Source organism: Hippoglossus stenolepis, chromosome 21, assembly GCF_022539355.2.
Source record: "Hippoglossus stenolepis isolate QCI-W04-F060 chromosome 21, HSTE1.2, whole genome shotgun sequence".
NCBI classification, from domain to species: domain Eukaryota; kingdom Metazoa; phylum Chordata; class Actinopteri; order Pleuronectiformes; family Pleuronectidae; genus Hippoglossus; species Hippoglossus stenolepis.
The window spans coordinates 9,213,360-9,239,504 of NC_061503.1; the positions used below are offsets into that span (position 1 = coordinate 9,213,360).

The 26,145-nt window shown below is 42.0% G+C and overlaps 3 protein-coding genes across 10 annotated transcripts; 1 reads left to right on the forward strand and 2 right to left on the reverse strand.

The window, feature by feature from the left end:
• Positions 1-117: 117 nt before the first annotated feature.
• fam234a (family with sequence similarity 234 member A) lies at positions 118-7,222 on the reverse strand. 3 transcript variants are annotated; one of them, XM_035146030.2, is made up of 13 exons: positions 7,094-7,152; positions 6,852-6,920; positions 5,564-5,842; positions 5,374-5,484; positions 5,096-5,278; positions 4,584-4,708; positions 3,999-4,125; positions 3,234-3,366; positions 2,989-3,132; positions 2,469-2,550; positions 2,197-2,349; positions 1,986-2,088; positions 118-1,883 (listed from the first exon to the last, which is right to left on the reverse strand). In XM_035146030.2, exons 3-13 carry the CDS (start codon positions 5,805-5,807, stop codon positions 1,672-1,674), a joined length of 1,617 nt encoding a protein of 538 aa, XP_035001921.1. In that variant the 5' UTR covers positions 5,808-5,842; positions 6,852-6,920; positions 7,094-7,152; the 3' UTR covers positions 118-1,671. The 3 variants fall into 3 exon arrangements, with proteins under 3 accessions (XP_035001921.1, XP_035001922.1, XP_035001923.1); XM_035146031.2 differs by lacking the exon at positions 6,852-6,920 and having other exon boundaries at positions 7,094-7,222; XM_035146032.2 differs by lacking the exon at positions 7,094-7,152 and having other exon boundaries at positions 6,852-7,083.
• Positions 7,223-8,301: 1,079 nt separating this feature from the next.
• On the forward strand, positions 8,302-14,760 carry luc7l (LUC7-like (S. cerevisiae)). Of its 6 annotated transcripts, none has more exons than XM_035145191.2 (12): positions 8,305-8,524; positions 9,888-9,958; positions 10,266-10,349; positions 11,036-11,130; positions 11,363-11,461; positions 12,051-12,161; positions 12,320-12,463; positions 12,564-12,740; positions 12,852-12,940; positions 13,045-13,074; positions 13,175-13,330; positions 13,593-14,760. In XM_035145191.2, exons 3-12 carry the CDS (start codon positions 10,340-10,342, stop codon positions 13,711-13,713), a joined length of 1,032 nt encoding a protein of 343 aa, XP_035001082.1. In that variant the 5' UTR covers positions 8,305-8,524; positions 9,888-9,958; positions 10,266-10,339; the 3' UTR covers positions 13,714-14,760. The 6 variants fall into 6 exon arrangements, with proteins under 6 accessions (XP_035001080.1, XP_035001082.1, XP_035001083.1 ...); XM_035145192.2 differs by having other exon boundaries at positions 10,307-10,349; XM_035145190.2 differs by having other exon boundaries at positions 9,888-10,349.
• Positions 14,761-14,871: 111 nt separating this feature from the next.
• On the reverse strand, positions 14,872-25,924 carry LOC118100273 (epidermal growth factor receptor kinase substrate 8-like protein 1). Its single transcript, XM_035145185.2, has 19 exons — positions 25,806-25,924; positions 24,480-24,546; positions 24,210-24,368; positions 23,981-24,130; positions 23,774-23,859; positions 22,556-22,668; positions 22,220-22,275; positions 22,001-22,130; positions 21,409-21,497; positions 21,254-21,328; positions 20,073-20,221; positions 19,357-19,501; positions 18,226-18,272; positions 18,026-18,134; positions 17,673-17,798; positions 17,409-17,559; positions 16,447-16,612; positions 16,123-16,255; positions 14,872-15,204 (listed from the first exon to the last, which is right to left on the reverse strand). Exons 2-19 carry the CDS (start codon positions 24,507-24,509, stop codon positions 15,118-15,120), a joined length of 2,001 nt encoding a protein of 666 aa, XP_035001076.1. The 5' UTR covers positions 24,510-24,546; positions 25,806-25,924; the 3' UTR covers positions 14,872-15,117.
• Positions 25,925-26,145: the final 221 nt, after the last annotated feature.

Genomic DNA, 26,145 nt, shown 5'->3' on the forward strand with positions numbered 1-26,145 from the left:
TTGTATGTTGTGACTGGGCAGGATTTTATTGGTACAAAACATCAAAGGCAAAAGTTAGAGATTCAATAAATCAGCAACTGCTTCTGATTCAAAAATAATTTCAACAAGTACTGTAAATTCATTTAAATTGTTTTTTTATTTGGTTTGACACGTTTATTACACTGCTCATTGCTGGACAAAAATATATCACATTACATTGTATATATGTAGGCATAAAAATATATATGTATGGTCACTGGCCAATATCAGCGGGATTTTTATTCTTTTTGCGACAAGGTCAGCTTCCATCGCTACAAAAATGTGCATATTTAGCCTCCAACTCACCGTCATGCCAATTTTTTTAAACCTCACCTAACATTTGGGGGCTAAAAGATAAGCCTTACAATTTAACTTTAAACTGTTTACTGTGTTAGTAAAGGGTCGCATAACGTTCAACATCATTTGTGTTATCTTGACTGGAGGTTTATAAAAACTCTGTCACTCTATGAAAATCTCTTCTCTAAGACCTCATGGTCGATACATTCTTGTAGGGATTGGCGATTTAATGTTTGAGAGAGAGCAAACCCATTTATTTTTATCCATTCAGTGTCTGCTATGAGACGACATTGTTCGATCCCCGGCACCTCCACTCTGCATGTACAAGTGACCTTGGGCAAGACACTGATCCCCAAATTGCCCCTGAGGCCTTCAGCAACAGTGTATGAACTGTGGGATAGAAGAAGCGCTGCATATAGAAGTGCTGTATGAATGTGTCAGGGCTACATAAATACAATGTGTTTACCGTCTATCACTTCTTTTAAGACTTGCTCAGATTCAAGCTTATCAAGACAGAAAGAACAGCCAGCTCCAACACAGACCTGCCCAACAGGTTCAATATATTAATGTAAAACATAAACCAGAAACTCTGTAACTCCTATAAATCACTAAGAAAAGAAACTGCTTCATACGGAGCAGTAAAACCACAGCAGTAACTCAGTAGGTGATCCTTTGACTCACCCTTACAGCATCTTGGATTAAGTAAATAACACACGTCTTGGTTATTGACAACAGTACCAATGACTAAAAGCCGGCCCTCTCATACTTTTGCAAATAGAATATGATAAAAACATGTAATGGCAGTACTTTAAGGTTAATGGATTTCAAGTTTTTCCGCACAACTATCCGTTTCACTGTGCAGGTAAATGATTAAATTCAACTAAAGAACAATAGCCCCATCATTGTGGCTTCTTAAAAGGTTGTAACAATAATTTGAAAAAGCCACCTTTGGCAGAGTGCGTCTGCTTCCTTTGAAGCACAGTGTCACATACAGTTGCATAGATCCAAACAATAACCCAGACTCAGCCGTTAAAAAAAGAGCAATGCATTGAAATGTCAGACACGATACACGAGGCAGGTCCCCTCTTGATTCATCAGCAGGAAAACGGCGTCTGTGCACAGTGAAGGAGTCAGAGAACAAGTAGCTCTTTGGACATGAGATCAAATCTAACTCATGATTGTATGTTTACAGTCAAGTCTGAAGGTAATGCTCAGTTTGAAGGAATCTTTTTGTCGTCAGCAGTAGGAAAGTTGTAACTAGTGTACACACTTTGGTTTATAAAGCCATCATACAGTCACCTGTGACCGACTGGTTCAAACACTGAGGAATCTCTGAACACGTCACAGTCGGTCCTTTCACTCTTCACTGAAGCGGAGTCGTTGGAACGCCTCTATAATGTCCTCGTTGCTCTCCGACTCTCCTCCGCTGCCAATACGCAGCACTTTGCTGTGCGGGACATCCTGCTTCAGCTTTCGCTTTCTGAGGACTACAGTGTCTTCATCCCCCTCCGCCTCCTGACCGGTCAGCAGGAAGTAGGCAGCGTGGCGCCCACGCTCCAACAGAGTGGCTGGGAGAAGATCACAGATTTAGAAAGAGTTTTCTTTATCCCTCCGAGCACATTGTTGTCGTTACGTTAAGATGTGATTTTATAGCATAAATTAATGGGTACCTTTAAATGTTATGATATGGTCCAGGACATTGGTGGACTCGAGAAGAACTTGAGAATAAAGAGGGAGCAGCAAGTAAGAGTGGCGGTCACTCATTAAAGGGATCTGGAAGGAAATATTTGAGTCATATCAGTGTTTTGTGAATCTGAGAAGGTTTGTGTTCCTGTAACAAATCTGTAACATACATCTTTTCCATTAAGGCAGTGTACTCACAGACGAGTTGGTCGCTGTGGGCATCATGCCCCAAAACACAAAGACTGAAACAGAGTTGGTGGTGTGTATTGCGGTGGGCCTCGGTGAATTCGGACAAGACAAAAGACTGACTTGCCACAGCACAACGCCGGACTTCCCGTCAAGAATTACTATCTACATATAAAACAGAAAGTAGTGCGGTTAAAGTATGATTCAAATCAAACACTGCATGAGAGGAAGTGGAGATAATGTAGACATCACAACAGTGTTTGAACATTTTAAACCCAACTCACCCTCTTTGTGTAGTTGCCAACATCCTCCTCAACCACAACATCAAGTACATCGTCTTTGTTAAAGTGACCAAAGGAGGGCTCGCTGGATGAATGAGAACACAGGGGAGAAACATTGATGTTAATAAAAGTAAGTAGTTTAATTACAAAACTAATGAACATAATGCAGCTACAGGAGTTTTAGAGGATTGCTGATATTACAAATTACTCAATTTCTTCAACAGGTTTTAAGATTCTGGCTTTGGGTTGTGTGGTTTTTATCAGTTTAGTTATTTCTGCAACTTTATTCTTAACATAGAGTTTATAACTATTATTTAAAATGATTAACTGGCAGCATAACATAAGTCAGAAAAATGTCGTTGGCAAAGCTTTCCAATTACTAAATTATATGTTTATCTGTTTATATTCATTTTAGGCCCATAACCAAAACATTTATAGTTATTATTTTTTTTCCTCCATTCTTCTACAAATTGTTTAAGCTCTAATTTGTGTGTGAAATAAAAAAAACAGACAGAAGTGACACCTGAGGACTGAGCTGGTATTGAATCTCCACAGTAGTTTCCGAGTTTTTCCATTTAGCAACACCACGTCCGTGCTGGTCACAAGCAGCAGGTTTGGTGGATCACCTCTTTCTTCTTTTCTGACCACTTGACTCACTGAGTCAGACCTACAGAGTGGAAAAGAAATATCAGCCACAGTCTCTGGCGGAAGCCACAATGATTTCAGGTTGTTCAGTGAAGTAAGAGTAGAATGGAGGGCTCCTCTCACTCGTAGATGGGTACAAGGCCGGTTGCACTGCTTGCGTTTTTCTCCCAGTGTTTATCCTTCTTTAAGCGGACCTCAATCCCTTCTTTAGCCTTGGCAGCAATCCTCCATAGTGCAAGTCCATACAAGCCAGTGTCTGAATGAATACACAATTACATCATACTCACTCATCTCTACTCACCCATCTCATATTTATTCATAAGCTAAAATGTGCTATCGATCCTGTACATATATTCTTCATATCAATAGTCACATTAACTGCTCATTATCTGTTTATATATTTATTTGCTGCATATATATTTTCATACGCTACAGTATTGATTCAGCTGCTGCTACCTGGTTCTGTATATATTCTTGTTTACTTTAACTGTATATCATTTTACAACCTGCATTACTGACCTCAATGCACTTTTATCACTTTAATCATTCAGTATTTATCATCCAGTATTTAAATACCTTCTTAAAAATCTGTCATCACAGCCGTTATCCTGTTCACCTTCCTTTTACATTCACATACACTACCCTTACTCTCCAGGGACAAATAAAGTTGTTTTGAATTGATTTGAATCAAGAGTGAAGTTCATCCAAGTGTGTTAAATAAATTAAGATAATTGTTTTTAAATCTCTTATGACTTCAGGTTATTTTCTGTTTTAGTTCTAAGGAGCACCTTAACTGAAATCACTACGTCTTCCATAACTTGACTGGTCTGAATACAGATATGCAGTAGTAACCTGTTGGGATTGCCCCCGCTGTTTTCTTATACAAACCTGTTTGGAGCAGCACATAGTGAGAACCCTCTTTGGTGCGATGGAGAAGATGCGCCTCTGTGGAGTTCAGAGACACCGTGGAGCCGATCTGGTCGCCCGTCTTCCCTGAGAGGAACGCCAGCTGAGTCTGCAGGTATGATGGGAAACAATGAGACTGGCTGGATTCTGTTTGAGTGCAACATTGACAGATGGTTTCACTGCCAAAGCTTGTTATTTGCATATTTGAGAAATGAATCAGTACATTATCACCAAGTAAAATGCAAAACTACACAAATTCAAAACACAAAGAATCATAATGTAACTTAATATTTGCACTGTGAGGCCCTGTTCAGTATTAACATTCATCTCAGGGGATCGAATCACAAGTGGTCAGCCTTTAAGTACAGGTGTGAACGCACTTAAGATGCACTGAGGATGCATTTGAGATCCAAGACACATGTGGAGACTCATTCTAATCCCAGGTGTGAACCGATGTACTCGGGGCTGTCCACTTGGGATTAGATCACCCGGGACAGACGTTGATGCCTCTGTTACAAAAAGAAGCAAATAAATGTCACTGTAATAAACAACCCTGCTGATTTTCACCTGTGTGTTGTCCGATCCCACCAGAGCCACGTCATTGACCTTGTCCCCATCCAGATCTGGGATACTGAGAACAGGCACAGTGCTGTGCAGACCAGAGAGCTGAGGCTGCTGCCACTTTATTTCACCTGTACACAAACACACCACACAGCACTGTAAAGTTACCGTTTGCTTATTACTACCACTTGAATCTTTAATGTGTTAAATCCTGGCAGTAACTGCACTTATGAATCTGACCTGTGGACGCTGTGATGAATGCAATAAGTAAACAATGTTCACAAAAACACGTAACTTTAGAACAATTTGCAATATTCATATAAAAAGATTTATACATAGGTAGTTAAATATTTCATGGCTCTTTTAAAGAATTACCAACTAATTTAATGAAGTGAAAAAACAACTTATTATATATCATAAAATGAATAATATTACTATAAATTAGTGGGGATAAAAATCGAAAATGTTATGTAATTTATAGTATCCTTTACAAAGAGACAGAGTGGTGAGTCACAAACCAGAGTGTTTGTCAACAGCAGTGATCTGGTCAGAGTGGGAGAGCAGGCAGTCCCAGGTTCTGCCTGTATTTTCCTCCAGACCGCACTGGGCCCAGTGGAACTCAGGATGCAGTGGACGCTCCCACAGGGTCTCTCCATCTGTCCCATCCACTGCCAACACAAACACGCATGGCGAAGGCAGACCTGGAAAACACACACAGTGTAAATGAACTACACAAAACAACATTTCAAAGTAGGAACATGTAGTTTGAGCAACAACCTTGTGATTTCATTCATACCTGCATCAGCACAGGTGTTGTTCACACCGCATTCTCTCGTCTTGAGCACAAACAGGACGTCCAGCACCTTGTCGCTACTCGCAGCTTCAATGGCTAAGAAATCAAACGTTGCTGTGGCAGAGAGAGAACAAATCAGCCCCACATTCTAGACACTGCCGCGCAGCGAAATGCACACCATCCAAACACACACCTGCTTCAGGGAAAGTCCTGTTCCAGGAAACGAGATACTGCGGTCTGACGGGACAGGGGAGGACGAAGGAGAAGGCAAACACGATGGTGAGGCAGAGGAACAGGGAGAAGAAGAAGACCGCAGTTCGCCAGTGGGTCAGTTTGGCCAAACCCAGCACTTCCTTACAACTCTTCTTCTTCAGCTCTGTTGCTTCCTCTCCTCTCTTCAGAGGGTCGCCCTCAGTGGCATGGTCTGCGGTCTCCATCGTCGCCTCAATGCATTACTGGGCCACTGATCCACCTAACACAGGAAAGAGTTAACTGTAAAGCAACACCATGTAACTTTACAAATCGTCATGCTTCTTTTTTTGTATTGTCTTATGTGGCTTTCTACAATTTGTCATGATGCCTTTTGTATTTTATGTAAAGCACTTTGAATTGCCTTGTTGTTGAAATGTGCGATACAAATAAACTTGCCTTGCATTTATATTTTAAAAGTTTCCTCGCTGGAGAAAAACACAGGTTTTTAATAACTCCAGTCTTTTTTTTAACTAATATACGGTTCAGCATTACTCTTGAACTTTTTCAGACGTGTCATCCAAGTGCCCGTAAGCCCCGACATTGAAATCCAACTCCAAATGGTGATTCACGTATGCCATGAGTGACATCAAAGGCAGATGCATTTAAACGGTGTGACAACAAAGGCAACAAAATGCACGAGCTACCTGTCACGACAGGCCCTTGCATCTGATCTGTCACAATATGGAGTAAACTTAAAAACGTGCATGGGTCGAAATAACCAGCAATCAAAAGAGACAGGCCTGCAGGCATTCACAGATGTAGCACAGGAACATACAGTGAAGGCAGCAGAGTCCAGCTGTTTCTGCTGCCTCAACCTTTGTGGACCTGGGCCTATTCAGACGGTGCCCGCTCGGCACTCCAGAGATTTCTCCGCACGACAACAACAAACCCATGATGAATAATCAGCAGCTAACACACCCTGGTATTTGCTCTGCAGCCACGGGCACATTGCTCCATGTGGGAATCTTACGGGAACTAGTGGCTTGTAGATTAAAAACTTGAACGTGTGTATTTAAGTTGAAGTTCCGCTGCCAAATGTCCCCAAGTGAACACACAACGTGCCAGGTTAGCCGAGTAGCCCCAGGAAGAGGGTTTACTTTTGGGTGCAGCTATCTTCGTTAGCCAGCTAAAGTTCGCAGTTCACACCCGGTTGGTTCAGAACTTGGTCAAACAAGGTACGTGAAGCTGAGAGAAGAATGAGAAGGGACTGAAGAAAAGTTTGTTCTTACTTATTCCCTCTGCGTCGTCCTGTGATCAGCGGCGCTAACACACACACACACACGCTGAGGCCTGTCAACCTAAGTAAACAAAGCACACACGGGTCTGAACCGGTTCCATTTGTCGGCCAGGTGGCGCTCTGTCCTCCGTTAAAGTGACATTAAAAGGACCAAAACCTCATCTACGACACAACCTATAACAAAAACCTCCTGTTACCTAAACCTAGTTCTAACACAGAGTGAGAGGGACTCACCTTCTGGGACCAGCTGCTGCCTGTCAGGTCAAACTCAGGGAAAACAGCGTGAGGATCCAGAATTTAGTTGAAGAAGCTTTGATTGGTCACTTCACTTGTGCTCCAACGATTGGTCAGTTTTAGACCTATGGCCCGCCCCTCACCCTGACGTTTGCTAACCGGTGTCGTGACGAGTTCCGCCTGCGCGCGCGGAGAATCGCGTGCACCTCGCGGGAGCGCGCACAGCTGCAGCGGAAAGACGCTTCCTGTCGTGATCGTCTCTATGGCAACTAAATACTGTATAATCTCGTTTGTTGGTGTTTATTAATGATGATAATGTTCATGAATGTTTAGAGTCATCAATGATTTATTAGACTCAGTATTAGACTTTCAAATGTGGAAAAATCCCAAACTGTCAAATCAAACCTGATTTAAGTGTCTTTATTTCGTGCTGAAGAGCTGAATGTGAGACTCCATCTGCAGAACGGCTGACATGTAATGTATTCACAGGTATTTCAGCATTATTGACCTGACACTTTACAATCGAGTCAAACGTCTAAAAAAAGCATTGTGTTTATAGATCTCTAGAAATAAAGTTGGACTGTGAATGCATTATTTGACAGTTGTGTATTTGATTCATTGCTGAGTTAGATGTGTGAAATTCCCAATGTAAAGTAAAAACACAACAAAATATCAGCTGGTGTCAGTGTTTGACCACAAAGTGTCTGAAAAGAGACCTGGGAGGAGGATGCATTATTTGGAAAAGCAGATTTTGGACCTGTATTTATATCCCTCTGTTTTTTCAGCCAGGAAAAGATTACATGTGTGAAGTTCTCAATGTTGAGTCAAAACAGTCTTGTTAGATCTTTGACTGTATAGATGTCAGGTCAATAATGCAGAAATAGCCGTGTATGCATTACATGGCAGCTGTTCTGCAGATCGAGTCTCACATTCAGCTCTTCAACACAAATAACGACATTAAAACAGGCTTAATTTGATTGAGTTGGGCAGTTTGGCAACGTCCCGCGAGGAGATGCGTCTTCAACTGAGTCTCATAAATCACTGATGACTCTAAACATTCATGATCAACATTATCATCATTTAAAAAAAACACCAACAAACGAGATTATATAGTTCTTTAGCTGTGCGCGCTCCCGGGAGGTGCATGCCATTCTCGGCGGGCATGCTGAACTCGGCACAACACCGGAACCACTGGTTGTTTCGTCACTTCCCTTGTGTGAAACGGAAACAGACGAATCCACGAAATCGAGAAAAGCTGCGAGAGGTGATGCTTGGACGAACACATTATCATACTTCACCTGAGCCACACGCCGAGGAGCCGCTCTCTGTTTTCTAACCTGTACATAGCGCCGTCGACGGAAGGCCCAGCGATGTCTGCCCAGGCTCAAATGCGGGCTCTGCTCGACCAGCTGATGGGGACAGCGAGGGATGGTGAGTTGCAGTAGCATGCTAGCCGAGCTAGCATAGCCAAGATGGAGCCACCGCTGAGGCTGGCTGCTGTTGTCGTGTGATGGACAGACCTGCATGAATGGATGTACTAAAGAGGGCTGCGTTCAATACCGCACAGTTAGACTCGATACGCTTTAACGGATTAACACTAGACTTTAATGTTTGCATCCACGAATTTAGAGATATTTTAGTTTCGCTTTTGTCACTATGAAACTAAACCTTAAACGTAGCTCGTAGCTAAGTTAGCAAATGCTAATGTTTACTGTTTAAGTTATGAAACCTTTGCTGCTTAGCGCCACTGAACGATACACAGCAACCAATGAGACCATTAATATGGTCATTTCCAAGGCAGCACACATAAAGCATAGTAATTGTTCATATACATGATATTTGCATGAAGGAAATAAACTAAATGAAAGCATAAAAATGTCTAAATCATTAATTAAAGTTGTATAATTTAATATCATCTATAGGGCCCCCAGTCCATTTTAGTAAAACATCCAACAATCCAAAATTATTCAAGATCTAGACCTGCATTCAAAATCTCACAATTTTTTTTAATTATAAGTAAAAACATTTATTATGCACTGCAATGCTCCCTTTTTGTGTAATGTTATAACCATGTGAAGTACAACATTAATGTGCTGGAAGAATTTTAATGTCAGTCCTTTTATTTTGTTGACTATAACAGTGTATTGTATCATATATCTTCAGTTGATTGCATGTTTTATATTAAAAATCTAAACCACATCAGTAATGTGTGCATCTGTGAGACGATTGTAGGGACTGAAAGTACAATATTTATAATGTTGTAGAAAATACTCATGGTACACAAGGTAAAAGTAACTTAAAAATGGAATTGGTTTTTACTTAAAATTGGGTAAAATTTAGATCATAGCCGTGTCTTCATATTTTTTCCATCTGCTTCAGATTGCATTGCATAATTTAAAACTTGTGTCTATGAGATCCAACCAATGTAGTGCAAATGACAAGTGCAAATCTCTTATCTCTTAATGGTAATATATAATTTTAGTATTATCGTTCTGCCATTTGGATGCAAACATTAAAAGATGAATCGGCTGTCAAGTCTGATTTCATGTAGCAGAACATGACGGCTTGCTGCTGTCATGTTATTTAATAAAAGCTGATTCATCCTGACGATAGAATAAAACTGCAGCCCTTTTAGATTATCTTTTAACAAATTGTTAACTCGATTTGTACTGTAAGAGTTGCTTTGTGTTGTGAGTTTGTGGGTGTATGTGTGATGACATTGATATCAAATTCTTCCCATACATTTGTTGCATACAAACTGAACAATTGTGGCCCCTTTATTTTATTCATTAAGGTTCAGTGTATCTTTGCCAGCCTACATCAATCTGCAAAGGAGTTGCAGAAAAGCCTCATGTTCATCGAGCCGTGAGTCACACATAATTTTTAAAGCTGTTATGATGAATATCCAAACAATTTGTTTGCCTTCCGGAAGTTATTGTAGCCATTTTGTAATCACACAAATGGGTTAATCTTTAGTGGCACTAGAATAACAATTTGGAGTAGAACTATACAACCAGACGCCTGGTTGCGCTGAAGCCAAAAGGAGAAGTTCTCAAATTCCGATTCGACGTCTTGTTTTTCAGAAGGCAACTTTTGCATTCAGTCAAAACTAAAACTTTGCACACATCATTTTCGATCTGACTTGTGTATGACTCCCAACTTCTTACTACAGGTATGGGCAAGAAAACTGTTCCCATTTATACTTTTCTACAGCGGGTTTAAAATTCTGCAGCTGAGGTCTTGAAGATGCAGAAGGGTACAGTATGTGGTGCAAATCGCAGTGTGTATAAACCCATTTTTTCCCTTGGATTTCTTTTGTGTCTTTTTTTTCTTTTTTGTTTTTAATATTTGTAAAGGTCTTTGCTGGAATATTTGTCTGACATGTTTACATTTTACTGTCACAGTCTTAGTAGCAGGCTTTCTTGTATAGTCCAATTTCCAACTCATGTGTGTATATGTAATAGAAATGCTACAAAGTCATGGTAATCCAAATGAGTTCTAGGAAAGAAATGTAACATTGTGTCCTTCTTGGCTTCATCTTTTGTTGCTCCACATTTATAGTGAACGTTGAGCCTGATCACAAGTTAAACTGAACAGAGGCTCTAATATTTCCACATTTTTATCAAGGTGTGGGTAAGGTAAACACAGAGGTGAGGTAAAAACACAGAACCACGTCTACTTTCTGCATTGTCACATAAGTAAACGTAGTCCACTAGAAACAGTTCATTAGTTGCAGGTAAATATAATGTTGCACTAATAAAGTATATTTGAAACTTCAGATATCTAAGAATTGGTTTTTCACACAATTGCAGGTATATTGACAAACATATGCAGAATTTCTTTTACTGCAGTATAGTAATATGTACTAAACCATTGGAAACCTCGCACCTGCTACCAAGTATGTGAGGTCTTTCTCACTGGTGGTTTTCTGGATTATTTCAGGCGATGAGACGAGGCAGAGGGTCAAGTTCGGTGACGAGCGAGTCTGCAAAAGTCATCTTCTCAACTGCTGTCCACATGACATCCTGTCCGGAACTGTGAGTTGACTGCATTTCTGGTTTGCGCTTCCACATACTGTACAAATATGTATATTTTAAGATGCTGTAATATTTAAAAGCACATTTGACTCCTCACAGGATATGAATTCTCCTTACAGTAAATTACTGTAAAGAGGAAATAAAACAGTTTATGCACCATGATTTAATTATTAACATCACTCATTTATATTTGCACGTGTGTGTGACATGTGTGCTTATGTCTTGCTGATAGCGCATGGACCTGGGAGAGTGCACGAAGATCCATGACCTCGCACTTCGGGCAGATTATGAAATTGCCTCCAAGGACAGAGATCTGTTCTTTGAGCTAGATGTAAGTGATGTCCTACTATTAATAATACATGTATGCTGACGGTAAAACTGTCAAATTCATATTGCTTTTGTGGAGAAATAGGTTGTACAGCATTCTTACTGATAGAGGAGCTACTTGCTATCACCAGATATTTTTTGCTGTTGTAAATGTCGTACAACACATCCCAGTTCTCACTACCTCAAGATGTTGGATTAACAGATCTATATTGTGGAGGATGTGAATTTTTTCTTCTCTGGGTCTGTATGAAGTATTATTCATTACGCCCTAAAAGCAAGCAAGTAAGCTGAGATGGAGTGAGTCAACAGATGGAAAGATAATACATACAGTTGAGCTTGCCCATTTCCCATTAGCAGTTGCCATGAGCAACCAAGGCCGTAAAAGATATGATAAACTGAGCCTCGGGGAAGAGAAGTGATAATACTGGTCTTGTGACCCCTTCAGGGACACAAAATACACATGAATTATACATGTATATGATGTATATCAGCACATCATTTATAACCCATAGTTTAAAATTTGTTATAAAGTAAGAATCCGCGCTGCCTTCCTGTCTGAGTGTCGTTCTGTGAAAGTTTTCTCATTCTGAAAGGCGGTGGACCACCTGGAGTCATTCATTGCCGACTGTGACCGGAGGACAGAACTCGCCAAGAAGCGCCTCGCTGAGACCCAAGAAGAGATCAGTGCTGAGGTGGCAGCAAAGGTGAGCAAACAGAGTTTTAAGAAGAAAGAGTGAAACTTATTTACACCTAAGTTTCATACGTATAGTCTTTTTTTTAATGCACTGTTCAATTTGCTGTTAAATGTTTTGTGCAGGAAATAGCCAGATGTAAAATGTGTTGTTCTGGGCTGTTGTTGTAGGCAGAGAAGGTTCATGAGCTGAATGAGGAAATAGGAAAGCTCCTGGCCAAGGCTGAGCAGCTTGGAGCCGAGGGAAACGTGGACGAGGCCCAGAAGGTTCTGCAGGAGGTGGAGAAGGTCCGCACCAGGAAGAAGGATGCAGAGGTGAGGAATGCAGGAAATGGAATGTGGCGCCTATTGTTTCTTAACATAATACATTAATCTTGTGAGAACTCAATGTCTGTTCCTGTCTGTGTCTCCTCAGGAAGAGTACAGAAACTCAATGCCAGCCTCCAGCTTTCAGCAGCAGAAGCTTCGGGTGTGCGAGGTATGCTCTGCCTACCTGGGTCTCCATGACAACGACCGTCGCCTGGCAGACCATTTTGGTGGGAAGCTTCACCTTGGCTTCATCCAGATCAGAGAAAAACTGGACCAACTAAAGGTAAATTTCTGCCTGTATATCTGTGATTGACATTGGGCTGATCATCAAAACACAGAGGTTTGGATAAAGATGTTTAACTTCTAAATGGGTCGTTTGGTTTTATTTTATCAGAAAACTGTGGTTGACAAGCAGGAGCAAAGGAACCAGGAACGCTTAAAGAGACGAGAAGAGAGGGAGAAAGAGGAACAGCTGAAGAAGAGGTGGGTGCAGACATTTAAAATTCTTCATGGAATTTCATTTGTTGTATTCAGTGTATTTTTTTTTTATTACATAAGTGTGGTTTTGTTCTCTGCTTATTTCTTAGTACCAGATCACGAAGCCGAGAGCAAAAGAGGTGAGAGCATTGCCTTAACCATCTGTCCACGTTTGAAATGAGTTGCTCTGATGAAAAGTGCTGTTTGTAACTCCCAGGGTTTATCTCTCATTGTCATCAGGTCCCGTTCTCGTGACCGCAGGAGGCGGCGCTCGAGCTCCTCATCACGAGACAAGCGCCGTTCCCGCTCCAGGGAGAGGAAGAGGCGGCATCGCAGCCGATCCCGCTCCCGCAGCCGAGGCCACCGTCACAGCCACGAGCAGAGCTCCAGACACAAGTTTGTACACAACGAAGCCCACTGAGTTCACACCAAGCCCACACAGACTTTAGCTCCATTGCACTTATCAGGAGTTGGATGTGTTATTTTTTCAGTTGCAGCCTTTTTATCAAATAATCTTTGTTTATAAACTTGTTTATAAGAATAAAACAGTGAGTTTGTAGGTTTGTAGGTTTGTTTGGTGACAGGCCTGTACAGGCAAGATTTGATACTATATGAGGACTTAGCTTTGCCTCTCTGAACATCTGGTCTGGTCACGCAGGTCTTCCAGGGACCGAGAGCGCGTGTCCAGAGACGGGTCACGGGAGCGAGACAGGAGGGACGGTATGAACGGCCGGTCGGACTCCCGCCGAGCAGACGACAGGGACATGGGGGACCTCTGAAGACCCGACTCCATCCACCACCGACACAGTCTCCTCCTGTCCCTCTGGTTAATGTAACCTAATGTTACACACAGTCTTTGCCTTGACCCCTTTGTTCTCCTGCCTGCCTCCTTTCTTTGCTTTAAGAGTTAATGCAGCCGGCACAGAGTGTCACTTGTCTAGCATCCAGATATATCAGATTGCATTCGGATGGCGGGGTTAGCTATCGATCCGTAGTGGAGTGTACATCTGTAATTTGGTGGCTGTCTGTTCAACACGTCCCATGTCTTGTTCTAAACTCCCCAACACCGATTCCAACGGATGCAGAAAACAAGAGCTAACGAACTGCTGGATTAAATCGTAAAAACGGAACCGATCCATATTCGTCATTCATTATTAGTGGCGGATGGTCTTTTGATGCAGAACCAGTCTGTAAATATATTTTGGGCCTACTGATTGTCTTGGTCTGATCAGCCTCGTCCAATCCTGATATCTTTTTGTTTTAATCTCCCTCTGCTTTGAGTGCAGTTCTTGAATGTTTCTTCACATCTTTGTCTCCAGTATTTGGTCTAAATTCAAAATGAAGGGTTTATAATTCGTCGTATTAGCAAGAAATATAACTCATTGTCCAAATCAAGTTTTCTTTTGTGCTGCCAGTTGTGAAGGGAATCTGTTCAGTTGTTTTGCCAGTTGAAGTAACTGCTTGTTTTTAGTTTGTATTGGTGGCAGTCTCTCTTGTTTTCGAAATTTTAGTTCTAGCTTAATTTCCTTTTTATTTAAAATATCGAGAATAAATGGAAACTTCCACATTAGCGTCGGCATGTGAAGCATTAGGCTCAGAAATGACACATCTTAAATTCAGTGCTAAAACTGTGTACACGTTGTGGCTCGAGTCAAACTGAAAACGTCGGCGTGGTTCAAAACAAATTCCTTTTGTGTGTAGATTTATATTTCAGTGCAGACAGATTTGAATGGATGCATTGCTTTACCTAATGTGTGAAGTCATATCTGTTTATGTTCTGCTGGAAATCTTTCTTTAAGTCTCAATTAAAAACTCTTACCATTTTACTTTTTATTGTGTCTTGGCATGTTAATCATGGTTGAAGTATTTAGCAAAGATGTGTATCATTGGAGTTGGTCTTAGGCAGGAAAAATAAATTCACATTTGAGACGAGCATCATAATTTAAAAATGGTGTATTTTAATGTTAGAATCTGTAGTTTGCACAGCGCCTGCTTGGATTAAAAACACTTGATGATGTAGTTGCATATGAGTGAGCATGACGATCTCCAGACAATCTTTGATTATAGATTGGCTGTGACACGTTTGCTCTCTGGTGAATATAATTTAAAAATTGAGTGACAGCTGCAGCACCAGGCGAACAATCCTTCGTGTGAATCTCTTCATGGTGGGAGACGCCTGCTGCTCACAGTGTGCTGCTCTCCTGCTTCAGATCCACCTTCATCTTCTGTTTCTCCATGACCGTCTCCAGCTCTGTGGCCCTTCTGGCGTCCTGCAGAGGAAACAAACAAATAAGGACAAATGAAGCTCGAGAGATCAACTGAAGTCAAATGTGCTGCAAAGAAACTAGGTGAAAACTGATTGTTGCAGACATTTAGCACCAGATAAGTCCCCTGAGTTTAAAAGTATTAATGCATGACCTTAGTTTTTAGCAACTTATGATTCAGGTATATAATTCATAGTGAGGACAAAGTCGCTTAAGTTAGATTAAAATTTAAATGTTTCATCCTCGCATAATTATAATCTAACTTATTTATTAGTGAAGTGTAAATAATGGAATAGAATGTCTTTACTGACATTGTATATTGTACAAGGACATTTGCTGTGCATCTCCAAAATGTGTAATAAACAGACAACTAATAGGATCATATATATATATATTCATAGTAACATTTAGCATTTTGATAAACTATTGCACAGTATAATGTTAAAAAAAGAAGTGTGCGTTAAAATTGTTGGACAGTTTTCAAGTAATTCATGGATCTTGATGGGGAAAAGATTCAGGCATGTCTAGGTATCTATGGGAGTGTGCAAATTTGTACAAAACCCACTTAAAATATGGATCTAGTGAATTTAAATGTGGTTTCATAAGGGGACTGTTAATGTGCCATCTTAGTTAAATTACGTATTTGATGATGAAGAAATGCTGCATTTCAAATCTTATGAATTCAGTGAAATTTGTTCATGAAATAACTGATTCTAGTTAAAATATTGCATATATTCTTATAATGGGATCATTTTCAGGATAGAAGATTGCACACATGTTGCTGATTGTTAGTGATCTTAAAGGATGTGCTATAGAAGTAACTTCAGGGGTTTGGGGACTGAAACTTAGGTCTTCAGTGCACAGTTCAGCATTTAACAATATCTTCTCTTATCTAGTAAAATCCACTGTTTTCCCGGACCATACCTCCAGCAGTGCTTTCTGCACAGTGAGCTGACTGTAGACCCTTGCGCCCTCTTCTGGAATCACAGCTCGTAGCTCCTCCTTGTTGAGGGAGAAGAGCTGGGCCCCTGTCAGCACTCCCAGACACGACACCGTCCTGAGGGACACAAGAGGACAATAAATTCTCCAGTACACAGTTTTCATCCATATAAACGTTACACAAGAAATGAGCCTGTACACTTTAATTCATGTCAAATGAAGGAGGCCGTTTCTCTCGACCTAAGTGTGCTGGCAGCACTCCAGCGTATAAACAGTGAGTGGTTAATCTGCTCTGTAGCCATCACTCACGGTTCACTGAAGCCTTTCCCCCGGAGCCACTCGGCCACTTCCTCTGAGGGGGAGTGGTAGTCCAGAGGGACGGCGGTCTCTGAGGAGCGAGGGATGACCAGAGGTTTGTGCAGGTGGGTCTTTCCGTTGGTCAGCCTGTGGAGCAGCTCGTCATTCACCAGCATGGCTGCAAAGATTCAAGGGGACATTTCAGCTTCTCGTGCTCAAATGATAATGTGTGAACAACAAAATCTAAATAAAAACGTACAAATCAAACATTCCAGAGATAAATAATCATTAAGTATTATTCAAGCCTGACTACAAGATTTACTACTACTAAGTATTCAAAGTAAAAATGCTTGCAGAGTGTAGCCTATTCCCTATTGCAGCTGTTTACTACATCATTCAGTATATTCTGTTTAATACCAGAATAAACAGACTGCCATATGAATAATGAACACTGCAGATGATCTTAATACATATCTATAATTTATGGCTGAGCCTCGACAATGAATGGCCTCTTCCGAATATATTTTAGGTGTAATGCAATGCATTCTAAAAATGTAGTGGAGCAGAAGGTACAGATATTTATACATGTTGTGGAGTAAAAGTGAAAAGTACATGAAAATATATCTAATTAAGGACAGATACCTGAACAATTTATTTTAAGTAAAGCAATAAATAAGAAAATGTACTTTGTTACATTCAACCACTGCTTTTAATATTGTTCAATAACATCACTTTTTTTATTGAACTATTTATTATTCCTACGGTCCCTGTGGGGGACTTTATCTTTATCTTATCTTAAACTCGGTACTCTGGCTTCCTCATTCCATGTTGTGGCTACAAGGTGGAGCCAGATTTCACATTTTCACAGTTTGTGTCCGTGCCTCTCAGTCACACATACACAGAGACAGTGGAGCTCCCTATATTCCAACCTCTTTATCACAGCATTTATGTGTCCCGCTCAACTGTTTTGGTACCTTTATCTGAGTCCTCTGCAGTCTGCATGTGTTGGTTGTATCCTGGTATGCTGCGGGGGCGCTGTGGGGAGTGGGTCGGGGCCTGGGGCTGGGCAGGAGGGCTGGGTGGGACCGCAGAGAAAATGTTGGTGAGGGGAGGTGGAGCAGGAGCCTGTAGGAATTTAGGGCGGAGAGAAAAGCAAACACTTGAATTCCCTCTGCTATGTACAGGTGAGAGCCGTGTGTGTGTGTGTGTTTATATGCATGTGTGGGTGTGTGTCTTACACTGGGGGGCTGGTTGGTGATGGGGCTGTTTATGTGGGCCATGGGCTCCAGGATGTTGAAGGGGACAAATCCGATCTGGTTGTAGCTGTTACGACACTTCCACCAGCGCTTTGAGGATTCAACCACCTGTCAGACAGAGGAGATGCTGTCAGTCAGGGTTATCTATCTATCTATCTATCTATCTATCTATCCAGAAAATTCCTCTGTCAGCACTATTCACAGGATGTCAGTGTTTTTAACAACTCTACAACACAATAAAATAACTTTGCAAACTGTAAAATAAACTATAATGAAGAAGCTTAATGCTGGATTCCTGAACATGTGACTGTACATGATCTTCTTGGCTATATTACCTCCAGCTTCTCCCCCTGCTGCACCGACAGCTCGCTGCTGTTCCTGGCTATGAAGTCGTAACTGCAGCTGTAGAGTCTATCAGGATCCGGTGTGAATGGGCTGGAGTCTCTGAGAGGGAGAGGAGACACACGCTGGTGTTATGCACACGGTGGGTGAATGAGAGCAACTGACTGATTAGCCTTTTCAAAAGAGGACCTACGTCTCGTCAATGACACGGGTACCAGGAGGAGGGACCGGCTGATGCTGCTGTGGGCCAAGACAAGATGGACATGTGTGGGTATACAGCATGAAAACACACAGCATGTAGAATAAGAGGTCAAAGGTCAACATGCAGAGGGGCAGGGGTGGTTGATAAAATAAAAGACAGTCTTCTCGGTAATGTGTTGAGACTTTGCAAGAAGAGATTAAAGATGACTTAGATTATTTTCATTTTATCTAATGTTTGAACTACTTTAATTACAACAGGTCAAATTCACTGACAGAGACCAGTAACGAGCATTCCTACACATCAGCAAAATCATATAATACTTTTTCTAAGGACCAATAATTGTATGTCCAACATATGTGCACACTTCCTGATTCAGCACGTCTAAGTTATTACCATTAGCTCTATAGCTCCCTGTTTAAGTGCATTGTGTTCCTCAAAAAAGCATAGAAAATAACAATTCTTAACAAATTGTAATTTTTATTGTTATTATTACTATTTCTTCTTAAAGACTACTGACAGGACAGAGGCACTTCAGGGGCCAATCAGATTGTAGCTGCTGGCCCCACCTCGGGATCCGCCCCTGCATGTGCCAATAAGAAAATATGCATTACTCCATTAAGAAAAAAGAGCAGAATGTGGAGCCCTGGAGAAATGAAGGGAAAGCTACATGATTGGAGGGTTTTTCTCAACTGGGTTCAACAGGTTTGTATTTGGTGACTTACTTATTTCAAAACCATCTAAAAAGAAAATTCCAAACACACCTCCGGGCCAAATGTCTAATGACAAATATTAAACAGTCTTGAATTTGTGTCTCATTAGAGTCTGTGACTTTGTGCATCGGTATTTTTGTGCAGCCTCCATGAAAACTGCATCAGGACACTTTCTATTTAACAAATTTAAGAAACAAACTAAATTTATGGGTGTGACAAAGCTCCAACCTCTTTTTAACACCTCAGAGAACTTTCTTTTCAACAGTTTTTCACTCCTGTGTTGCAGCTCTACTACTTATTGCACTGGATATTTACATGTGTTGTATTTTCACACACTAATATTTTGAGTGCTCTTCTCTTTTGACAGACAATGGCGCGTCAAACCCATTTCCTAAACACAGGTATTCCATACCTCTTGTTTTACTGGGAGGGCTTCATGTTTGTGCTGTGACTCGACCGGATCTTCCCAAACCTGCCCGTCTGCCCTCAAGGCTTCTGGTTTCCAGCCGTCCAAGAAAACAGGCGTGTACGGAGCGACAGGTCCTCTGAGCTGAGAGCTGAGAGAGCAAAAACAGACACTGGATTAGTCCTCAATGCACCAAAACTATCATTATATTCACTCAGTTTTTTTAACCAAGCTAATACTAATGGTTAAAATGGTTATTTTGAGCCGATAGAAAAATATCCTCACCCTGGTACATTTTCTCTACTCAATTTGCTCTATTCAAAAACAAGCGCCTTTAAATATTTTACATACCATCATTGTATTTTGTTTTATTTTCAATTATCAGTCTACTGTTCCAATTAGATCAGATTTGTTTTCTTCTCCATGCATGTGTGCATATGTAGGAATGTGTTTATATGCGTATATGTATTTATGTGTATGTATATATGTAATGTTTTGTCCATAAAGGATGCATGGGCCATGGAAGTCTCTTTGTTCAACCTCACATATTGTAAGACAAAACTTTCATGTATCAATGAAAACAAGGTACAAGCATGTTAAGCAATGTTTGCTTTCTTTTCCAGGATGGTGGTATAATGAATAATCATATAAATAAAAACATTATTTTATGTTGCTTTATAAAAAAGGCCACTGTAAGCTGGAGGTGTTTGTTTGGTATTGACCGAGAATGTGTCCAGTTGGGACCAAGCGACGTCCACAGCTGCCTCTCCTCCTGGCTCAGGGTGTCGTCCAGCAGCGACACAGCAGAGTTGGTCATGGAGGGGCTGGACACTGAGGCTCCCAGAGCTGGTCCTCCTGTCGTTTTCACCATCTGTCCGCACCCAGAGAACAACAAAACACGTGTTAATGCCCACAGTCTGCGAAAACAGGCCGGATACTCAAAGTCCAACCGAAGCAAGAGAGTCAAAAGGAAACTTTGTGTTAGAAAACTGACAATCAAAGCACAGACACACACATACACACACACACACACATGAAAAGAAGAGACACAGTTCCAGACCTGTGGGGCTTTGTGTTTTCCATTCAGGCACACCAGTTTACACAAGTCAAACACACCCATTCCACCCTTTGACTGTTTGAACTGATTCATTCCTGTAGAAACACTGAGGCACCAACCTTAAATGTTTTATCAAATATCTATGGAGACACACCTGAAATACCAAGCCTCTTTTGACATTAGTTCAATATTGAAATGTTCCTGGATTAAAATTCCCTCCGTTTCTGCGAATTGGGGCCACTTCACTGTTGAAAACTTCCCCGACAGGAAAATAAAGTAAATGTAAGTAAAAGTAAAGGCTAAAGTATATAGATTTTTCTCACAGCAGATATGTTGACATGCAATGGGTAAATGTATAAATAATAAAAGCCATTGCTATTGTTATCAGGATGTGTTTTTCCTACATCGGCACGTCCAAATAGGCGTATGCACCAGGAAAGCATATCTGCATACAATAATGTCTCGGGCAACAAGATCAAACAAATCAAGTTTCAATCAGGTTATCACACAGGGAACGACCCTGAGTAAACACTGACTGGAACATTGAGTTAATGACAACATTACTCAACTAAACGACTTTTCCATTATTTTGACATGACACATGCCTTTGTCCAACAACGTCTTTTATATAACCTAATCATCATGACAATTTATTTTCCACTTCACATTTATCCTCTCTCCGGTGTGTGATGAGTAACACGTGTGCTGGATTTATTTGAAGACGTTTATCATGTCATAACCCGTCGAATATCTATGCTGCTATGAAAGTGTTTATAGCAACAGCAACAACAGGTGTCGTCCTCAGAGACCTGGTGGAGACGTGGATGTCAAACCGCACTGACTCACCATGTCCAGAGGTTTGAATACATGGTGAACGAGCTCCTCTGATGAAGGGTTGGAGATGGTTGATTTCAGACGGGCCTGTAAAGAAATACATAGGAGGAATTTATCACAGTGTTGTGCAAAGAGGAAAATAAATAATGACCTGACTGAATACGCACCAGGAGGCTGAAGCAATATTTGAATTTCTGGAATACGTCGATGAATTCCTCCTCTGGTGGGGGGCGTGCCTTTAGAGAGAGTTGATCATCTGTTGACCAAGAGTGGAGACACAAAGAATACAAAAGGGGTTATTACCAGGGGTGGATCCAGGGGTGGGACCAGGGGGGCACTGGCCCCTGCTGAAATCTGATTGGACCCTGATGTGCCCCCTTCCTGTCAGCAATCCTTAAAATAGAAAAACTAGCAATACTAACAATAAATATGACAATTTATCTATTTTATGAGCTCTTTGGAGGAACTCAATGTGCTTGAAAAATGTATATTGAACTATATTCAATGACGTTTGCTTTTGCTCAAAGTTATAGAGCAAACAGGAATGATTTCAATATGCACCTTACTGAGTCAGAGATAGTGCACAGATGTTGGACATTTAATTTGCCCCTCTGTGTAAATTGAGGCCCCTTTATGGCCCCCCGGATTGAAAGATCCTGGATCCGCCAATGGTTATTATAGCGAAAAATTTGAATGAGTTCAATCAAAAATATTTTTGTAAATAACAGCTGCAAAACTCCACCCCTGTCTCCTTCCTACCTTCAGCAGTTTGCTTTTTGCTCTTCTTCTTTTTCTTCTTCTTCTGGCTCAGCACCGTGGCGGCCTCGGCCGTCTGCTGCAGCTTAGCCATGAAGTTCTCAATGTCGTCGAAGCAGTGATTGAGGATCCCCTGGAGAGAGCAAGAACCAGTTGGTTACGACATTCGGGTATGAAATGCATGAATGAATGAAAAGACACAGAGGTGATGAGGAGGCGTACCACTTCTCGCACGGCTCGCAGGAAAGAGACATCAGGCCCGCCGTTCACAGCGTTTGCTGCTTGGGAAGAGAGGAGCGGAGTCAGGTGATCCATTTTCATTCCCGACTCTGCATGCTGTTTGAAATTCCTGTCCCCTCTTACCCCTGATAGCCACCCTCCCCCTTTTACAAATACACACACACAAAGCAATCTCTGTGCTCCTGAGCCTTTTACCGTCAATGTCCAGCTTCTCTCCTTTCCTTCTTACCGTCTAACATCTTGCCAAATACTTCTACAACAAAGGATTTTACTGTCATACGAAGGCATTTGTGTGAAAGTCAATCTTTTTTTTCTTACCTCTGGGTCCAGGGTAAGGCGGAGGGTTTGCCGGTGGGGCATTTGGAGCCTGTGCGACGGGGGGATGTGGGATTCCATAGGGGTCGATCACCTCTCCTCCGCTCTGAGGAGCCCTGAGGAAACAAGTGGAGAGTTTCATCCCCGCTGCACTCTCACAACTTTGCGTCCGTCTTGCAGAACGATGGCAGCGACAATCACTGGAAACACCCTTCAAGTGAGTGTGACACACTGACTCGTAGACTCCTGACTGTCAGACAGGCTCATCCTCATTCTGAGAGCCTCAAACCGATGCAGCCTCGCAGAGCGGTTGCAACACAAGGGCAACTTTGATCCAGGCCACACAACGGAGACCTCCATCAATAGACAATGTGCTGTCTCTGAAATTCAATGCCGCAGCCCTTATTCCACTGAGGTACAGTAAACAGTGTGAAAGTGCTTACTCACAGCGAGGCCTTCCATTTCACAAACACTCTGCTTCAATCTGAATCCACCTTTAAACACACGAGCCGGGTTTAAAAAGCAAAAGACAAGGCTGTGGATCACTGCAGGTCAAAACCTTCCTTATGTTTGCTCACTCTTGTACAATCGCAAGGTCCCTGCAAGTGCCTCGGAGGACTGACTCACAATCGTACACATTAAAAATCCCCACCCGTCTCTCCGCCCTTCTTACCACATGAGTGTGTCCTTAACTCGTCCTTTACGGAGAATCTTTTATTTTTGAAAGCAAGTAATCCGTTCAGGCTCTGAGCCGGCACTGTGCCTCCGTCATCCCTCCACCTGCTCTCTCTCTCTCTCTGTATTTTCTGTCACAATGGACCTGTTATCTCTGTCACACCTTCTTAAGTTATGTGAAAACCAGTTGAACAAGTCTCTCTCTCTCTCGCGCTCTCTTTCTCTTTCTCAGCTGTTTACACTGTCCTCTCTGTCTCTCTCCCGCCCTCTCTCTCACACAGGTGAATGGTGACATCAGGCAGGTTTGCTTTTATAATGGGGGTAAAAAAAAAGAAGGAAGGAGGTAAATAAATGGACGATGGGTCTGAATTATCATCTTGTTCGTCTTTGGGTGTCCATCAACCTCCTCTAGGATAATATGATTGCAAACATACACATAGATTCAGAAACCCTGGCCCTAACCCTAGAGACAGAGACAGAATCTCATGAGGAACCAACATCAAATCAATGCATTTCTGTTTTTTAAGTCTTTCCCGTAGGACGTACCTGGAGGTTTCAGCAGCGGGCTTCTTGCTCCTTCTGCTGGAGGAACCCGAAACTGTCTGTGTGATATTGTCACAGATTTCTTCTGCCTGCGGGAGTGAGAAACCAAACGTCATCATCACCCGTAAAACCAGAACCGCGCTGACGATTCAAACCTGACAGTGAGTCAGGTGGGAAAGGCAGGGAAGCTGCTCCAGTGTTATTACTCACCGGCACAGTCTCACAGTTGAAGAAGAGAATGTCCGGCTTCTTCTGATCCTCACTCTGGCAGATGAGCATGAGGAGGGAGGGGAAGGCTTTCATGGTGTTGATGGCATCGCATCTGAAGATGGATTTGAAGGGGTAGTTCTCCAGCTCATCCTGCAGGAAGTCAAAGTTATTATACATGCATGCATCTCATCTTCATCCTGCAGTGGCTGTTGGGGCCATCGGTCCTCACCCTGCTCTGTATGTCTCGGAGCTGAACGGCCTGCTCGCCGATGTCCAGCAACATCTGTTGACTCCACAGCTTTTTGTTCTGAGCCAGGAAGGAGAGGCGCGAGCGGGCCTCCTCCACGCCCTGCACATCCCCGTCCTGGAGTGAGAACGTCAGCAGGTGCTGCGAGCAGAGAGCGAGAGGTGGTGATGATGAAGGGAGGAAAAAGGCACCTTTAAACATCTCTTGATCTCTACAGGAATGTGGTAAGCATGTGCAGCAGGTGAGACTCACGTTTACAAGATACCGGGAGATGTTTGTCATCCTTCGTCCACTGTGTCAGCTTTCAGTGAGTCGATGGCTGAGGAGAAGGGGGTCAGAGGACAGTTCAGGTGCAGCCGCATAGGGTGACGTCATCGCACCTTTGAGCCAAACAGATGTAGGTGTGTGTCCCCACACATCAAAATTGTTTTGGCCCATATTTAGCCCATATTTGACCCACACTGTCACACTGCTACACTGTCACTGCCCACATTCCACATGGAATGATGGCACTTAGGCAGTATGCTCCTGTTTGCCAGATCTGGGCCACAAGTATGCCGTAGTAATACCGGATGTCAACCAAGGGTGGCCCGAATTTTTTATGTGCTATTTGGGCCAATTTAACGGTTCACCACTCGGGCCACTTCAGGTTCACATCCAGATTACACCTCGCCTAGAGCACAACATGTTTGCCAAAAAAGGCCCACATTTATTTTGGGATACTTAGGCAACATTTGCTATTTTACAAGTGGCCTACTCTCGGTTCACGTCCATTTTGTCTGGGCCACAAGGGGGTCAGAAGTGTTGCATCATTGCCTGAAGTGACCTTCATCTGTATGCAATCTGGGTCGGGTGCCACTCGTCTTGTTTTTAAGACCTGAAGTTTCACCTTCTCTCTAAACTAACACGTAGTAGGCAGGGACGCGTGAAAGCAACATTCTCATTCAAATTTTCCTTTCCTCTGTTTCAGTGCTCGTTAGCCTGTTACTATCTCTGCTTCAGTAACCATGACGCGCGTGTGTGTGTGTGTGTGTGTGTGTGTTTGTGTGAGAGAGAGAGAGAGAGAGAGAACCGCCCAACCAGTCTGACGACAGTACAGTGTGCCTCATCACTCAGTCTCTCGGCTCGTCATTGACCATCAATACTGGAGCCACCAGTATCACATGAGAGTCAACGTCCATTGGTTTCAGGAAAGATACTTGATACAAAGCGACTTTCCATATTATTTGTTAATAAAAATCATTGTCAAACTGGTATACTTGAAGTCACACTAATGATATTTCCAAAAACAAACAGAAGAATTAAAATATTTCAATAGCCACATAATAAAATGCCATCTGGTACACACGATTCTTAAGTGAAGTGATATAATACCTTTTAAAATAAAGTCTACATCAGCACTACAAAGAATTAATGTATACTAAGATATAGTGAGAATTCAACCCCAGCACATTACCCTTTTATTAATTTTACAAAAACACATTATCAGCCATCCAGATTATATCCAAAGTTGATATATATACAGTTCAGTCAACTACAGATGTGGATGATTGGAAAATATTTGTTAAATCAACTTACCGAGGTTTGAAAAGGCTCCCACTGCTTTATTCCTGCTGTGAACAGCTGTGTGTGTGTTTGTGCTGAGATCAAAACCTGTCCCGTGTCTCAGTGCCTCTGCAGGTGTCTCGCTTTCCTCCTAGAAACTTAAACCTTTCACGGAGCAGAGTTGTGTCACCTTGTGTTGTTCCCGCCCAGTATACCACCCCACCTTGGAGATAAAATATTTACTCACCCTCCCTCCTGTACACCTACACACCAACACGTGCACTTTTTTTAAAACACAGGGACACATTTGGAAAAACTGTGCTGGCACATAGATAGAAATGTCTGTGTTTTCTTTTTGGAAAGTTGGGTTTAC

Bases quoted from the DNA above. Each gene is read 5' to 3' on its own strand.
- fam234a (XM_035146031.2), bottom strand. From the start codon at position 5,807: ATGGAGACCGCAGACCATGCCACTGAGGGCGACCCTCTGAAGAGAGGA. The intron at 2,551-2,988 runs GTGTCACTTCTG...TCATTCATCCAG, and splicing joins AATACCAGCTCAGTCCTCAG to CGAGCCCTCCTTTGGTCACT. The intron at 2,350-2,468 runs GTGAGTTGGGTT...TTTTATATGTAG, and splicing joins TTGGCAACTACACAAAGAGG to ATAGTAATTCTTGACGGGAA.
- luc7l (XM_035145189.2), top strand. From the start codon at position 8,464: ATGTCTGCCCAGGCTCAAATGCGGGCTCTGCTCGACCAGCTGATGGGG. The intron at 11,462-12,050 runs GTAAGTGATGTC...TCATTCTGAAAG, and splicing joins ATCTGTTCTTTGAGCTAGAT to GCGGTGGACCACCTGGAGTC. The intron at 12,941-13,044 runs GTGGGTGCAGAC...CTTATTTCTTAG, and splicing joins GAGGAACAGCTGAAGAAGAG to TACCAGATCACGAAGCCGAG.
- LOC118100273 (XM_035145185.2), bottom strand. From the start codon at position 24,509: ATGACAAACATCTCCCGGTATCTTGTAAAC. The intron at 23,860-23,980 runs GTGAGTAATAAC...TCACTCCCGCAG, and splicing joins TCAACTGTGAGACTGTGCCG to GCAGAAGAAATCTGTGACAA. The intron at 22,669-23,773 runs GTACGTCCTACG...TTGTTTCCTCAG, and splicing joins CCCGCTGCTGAAACCTCCAG to GGCTCCTCAGAGCGGAGGAG.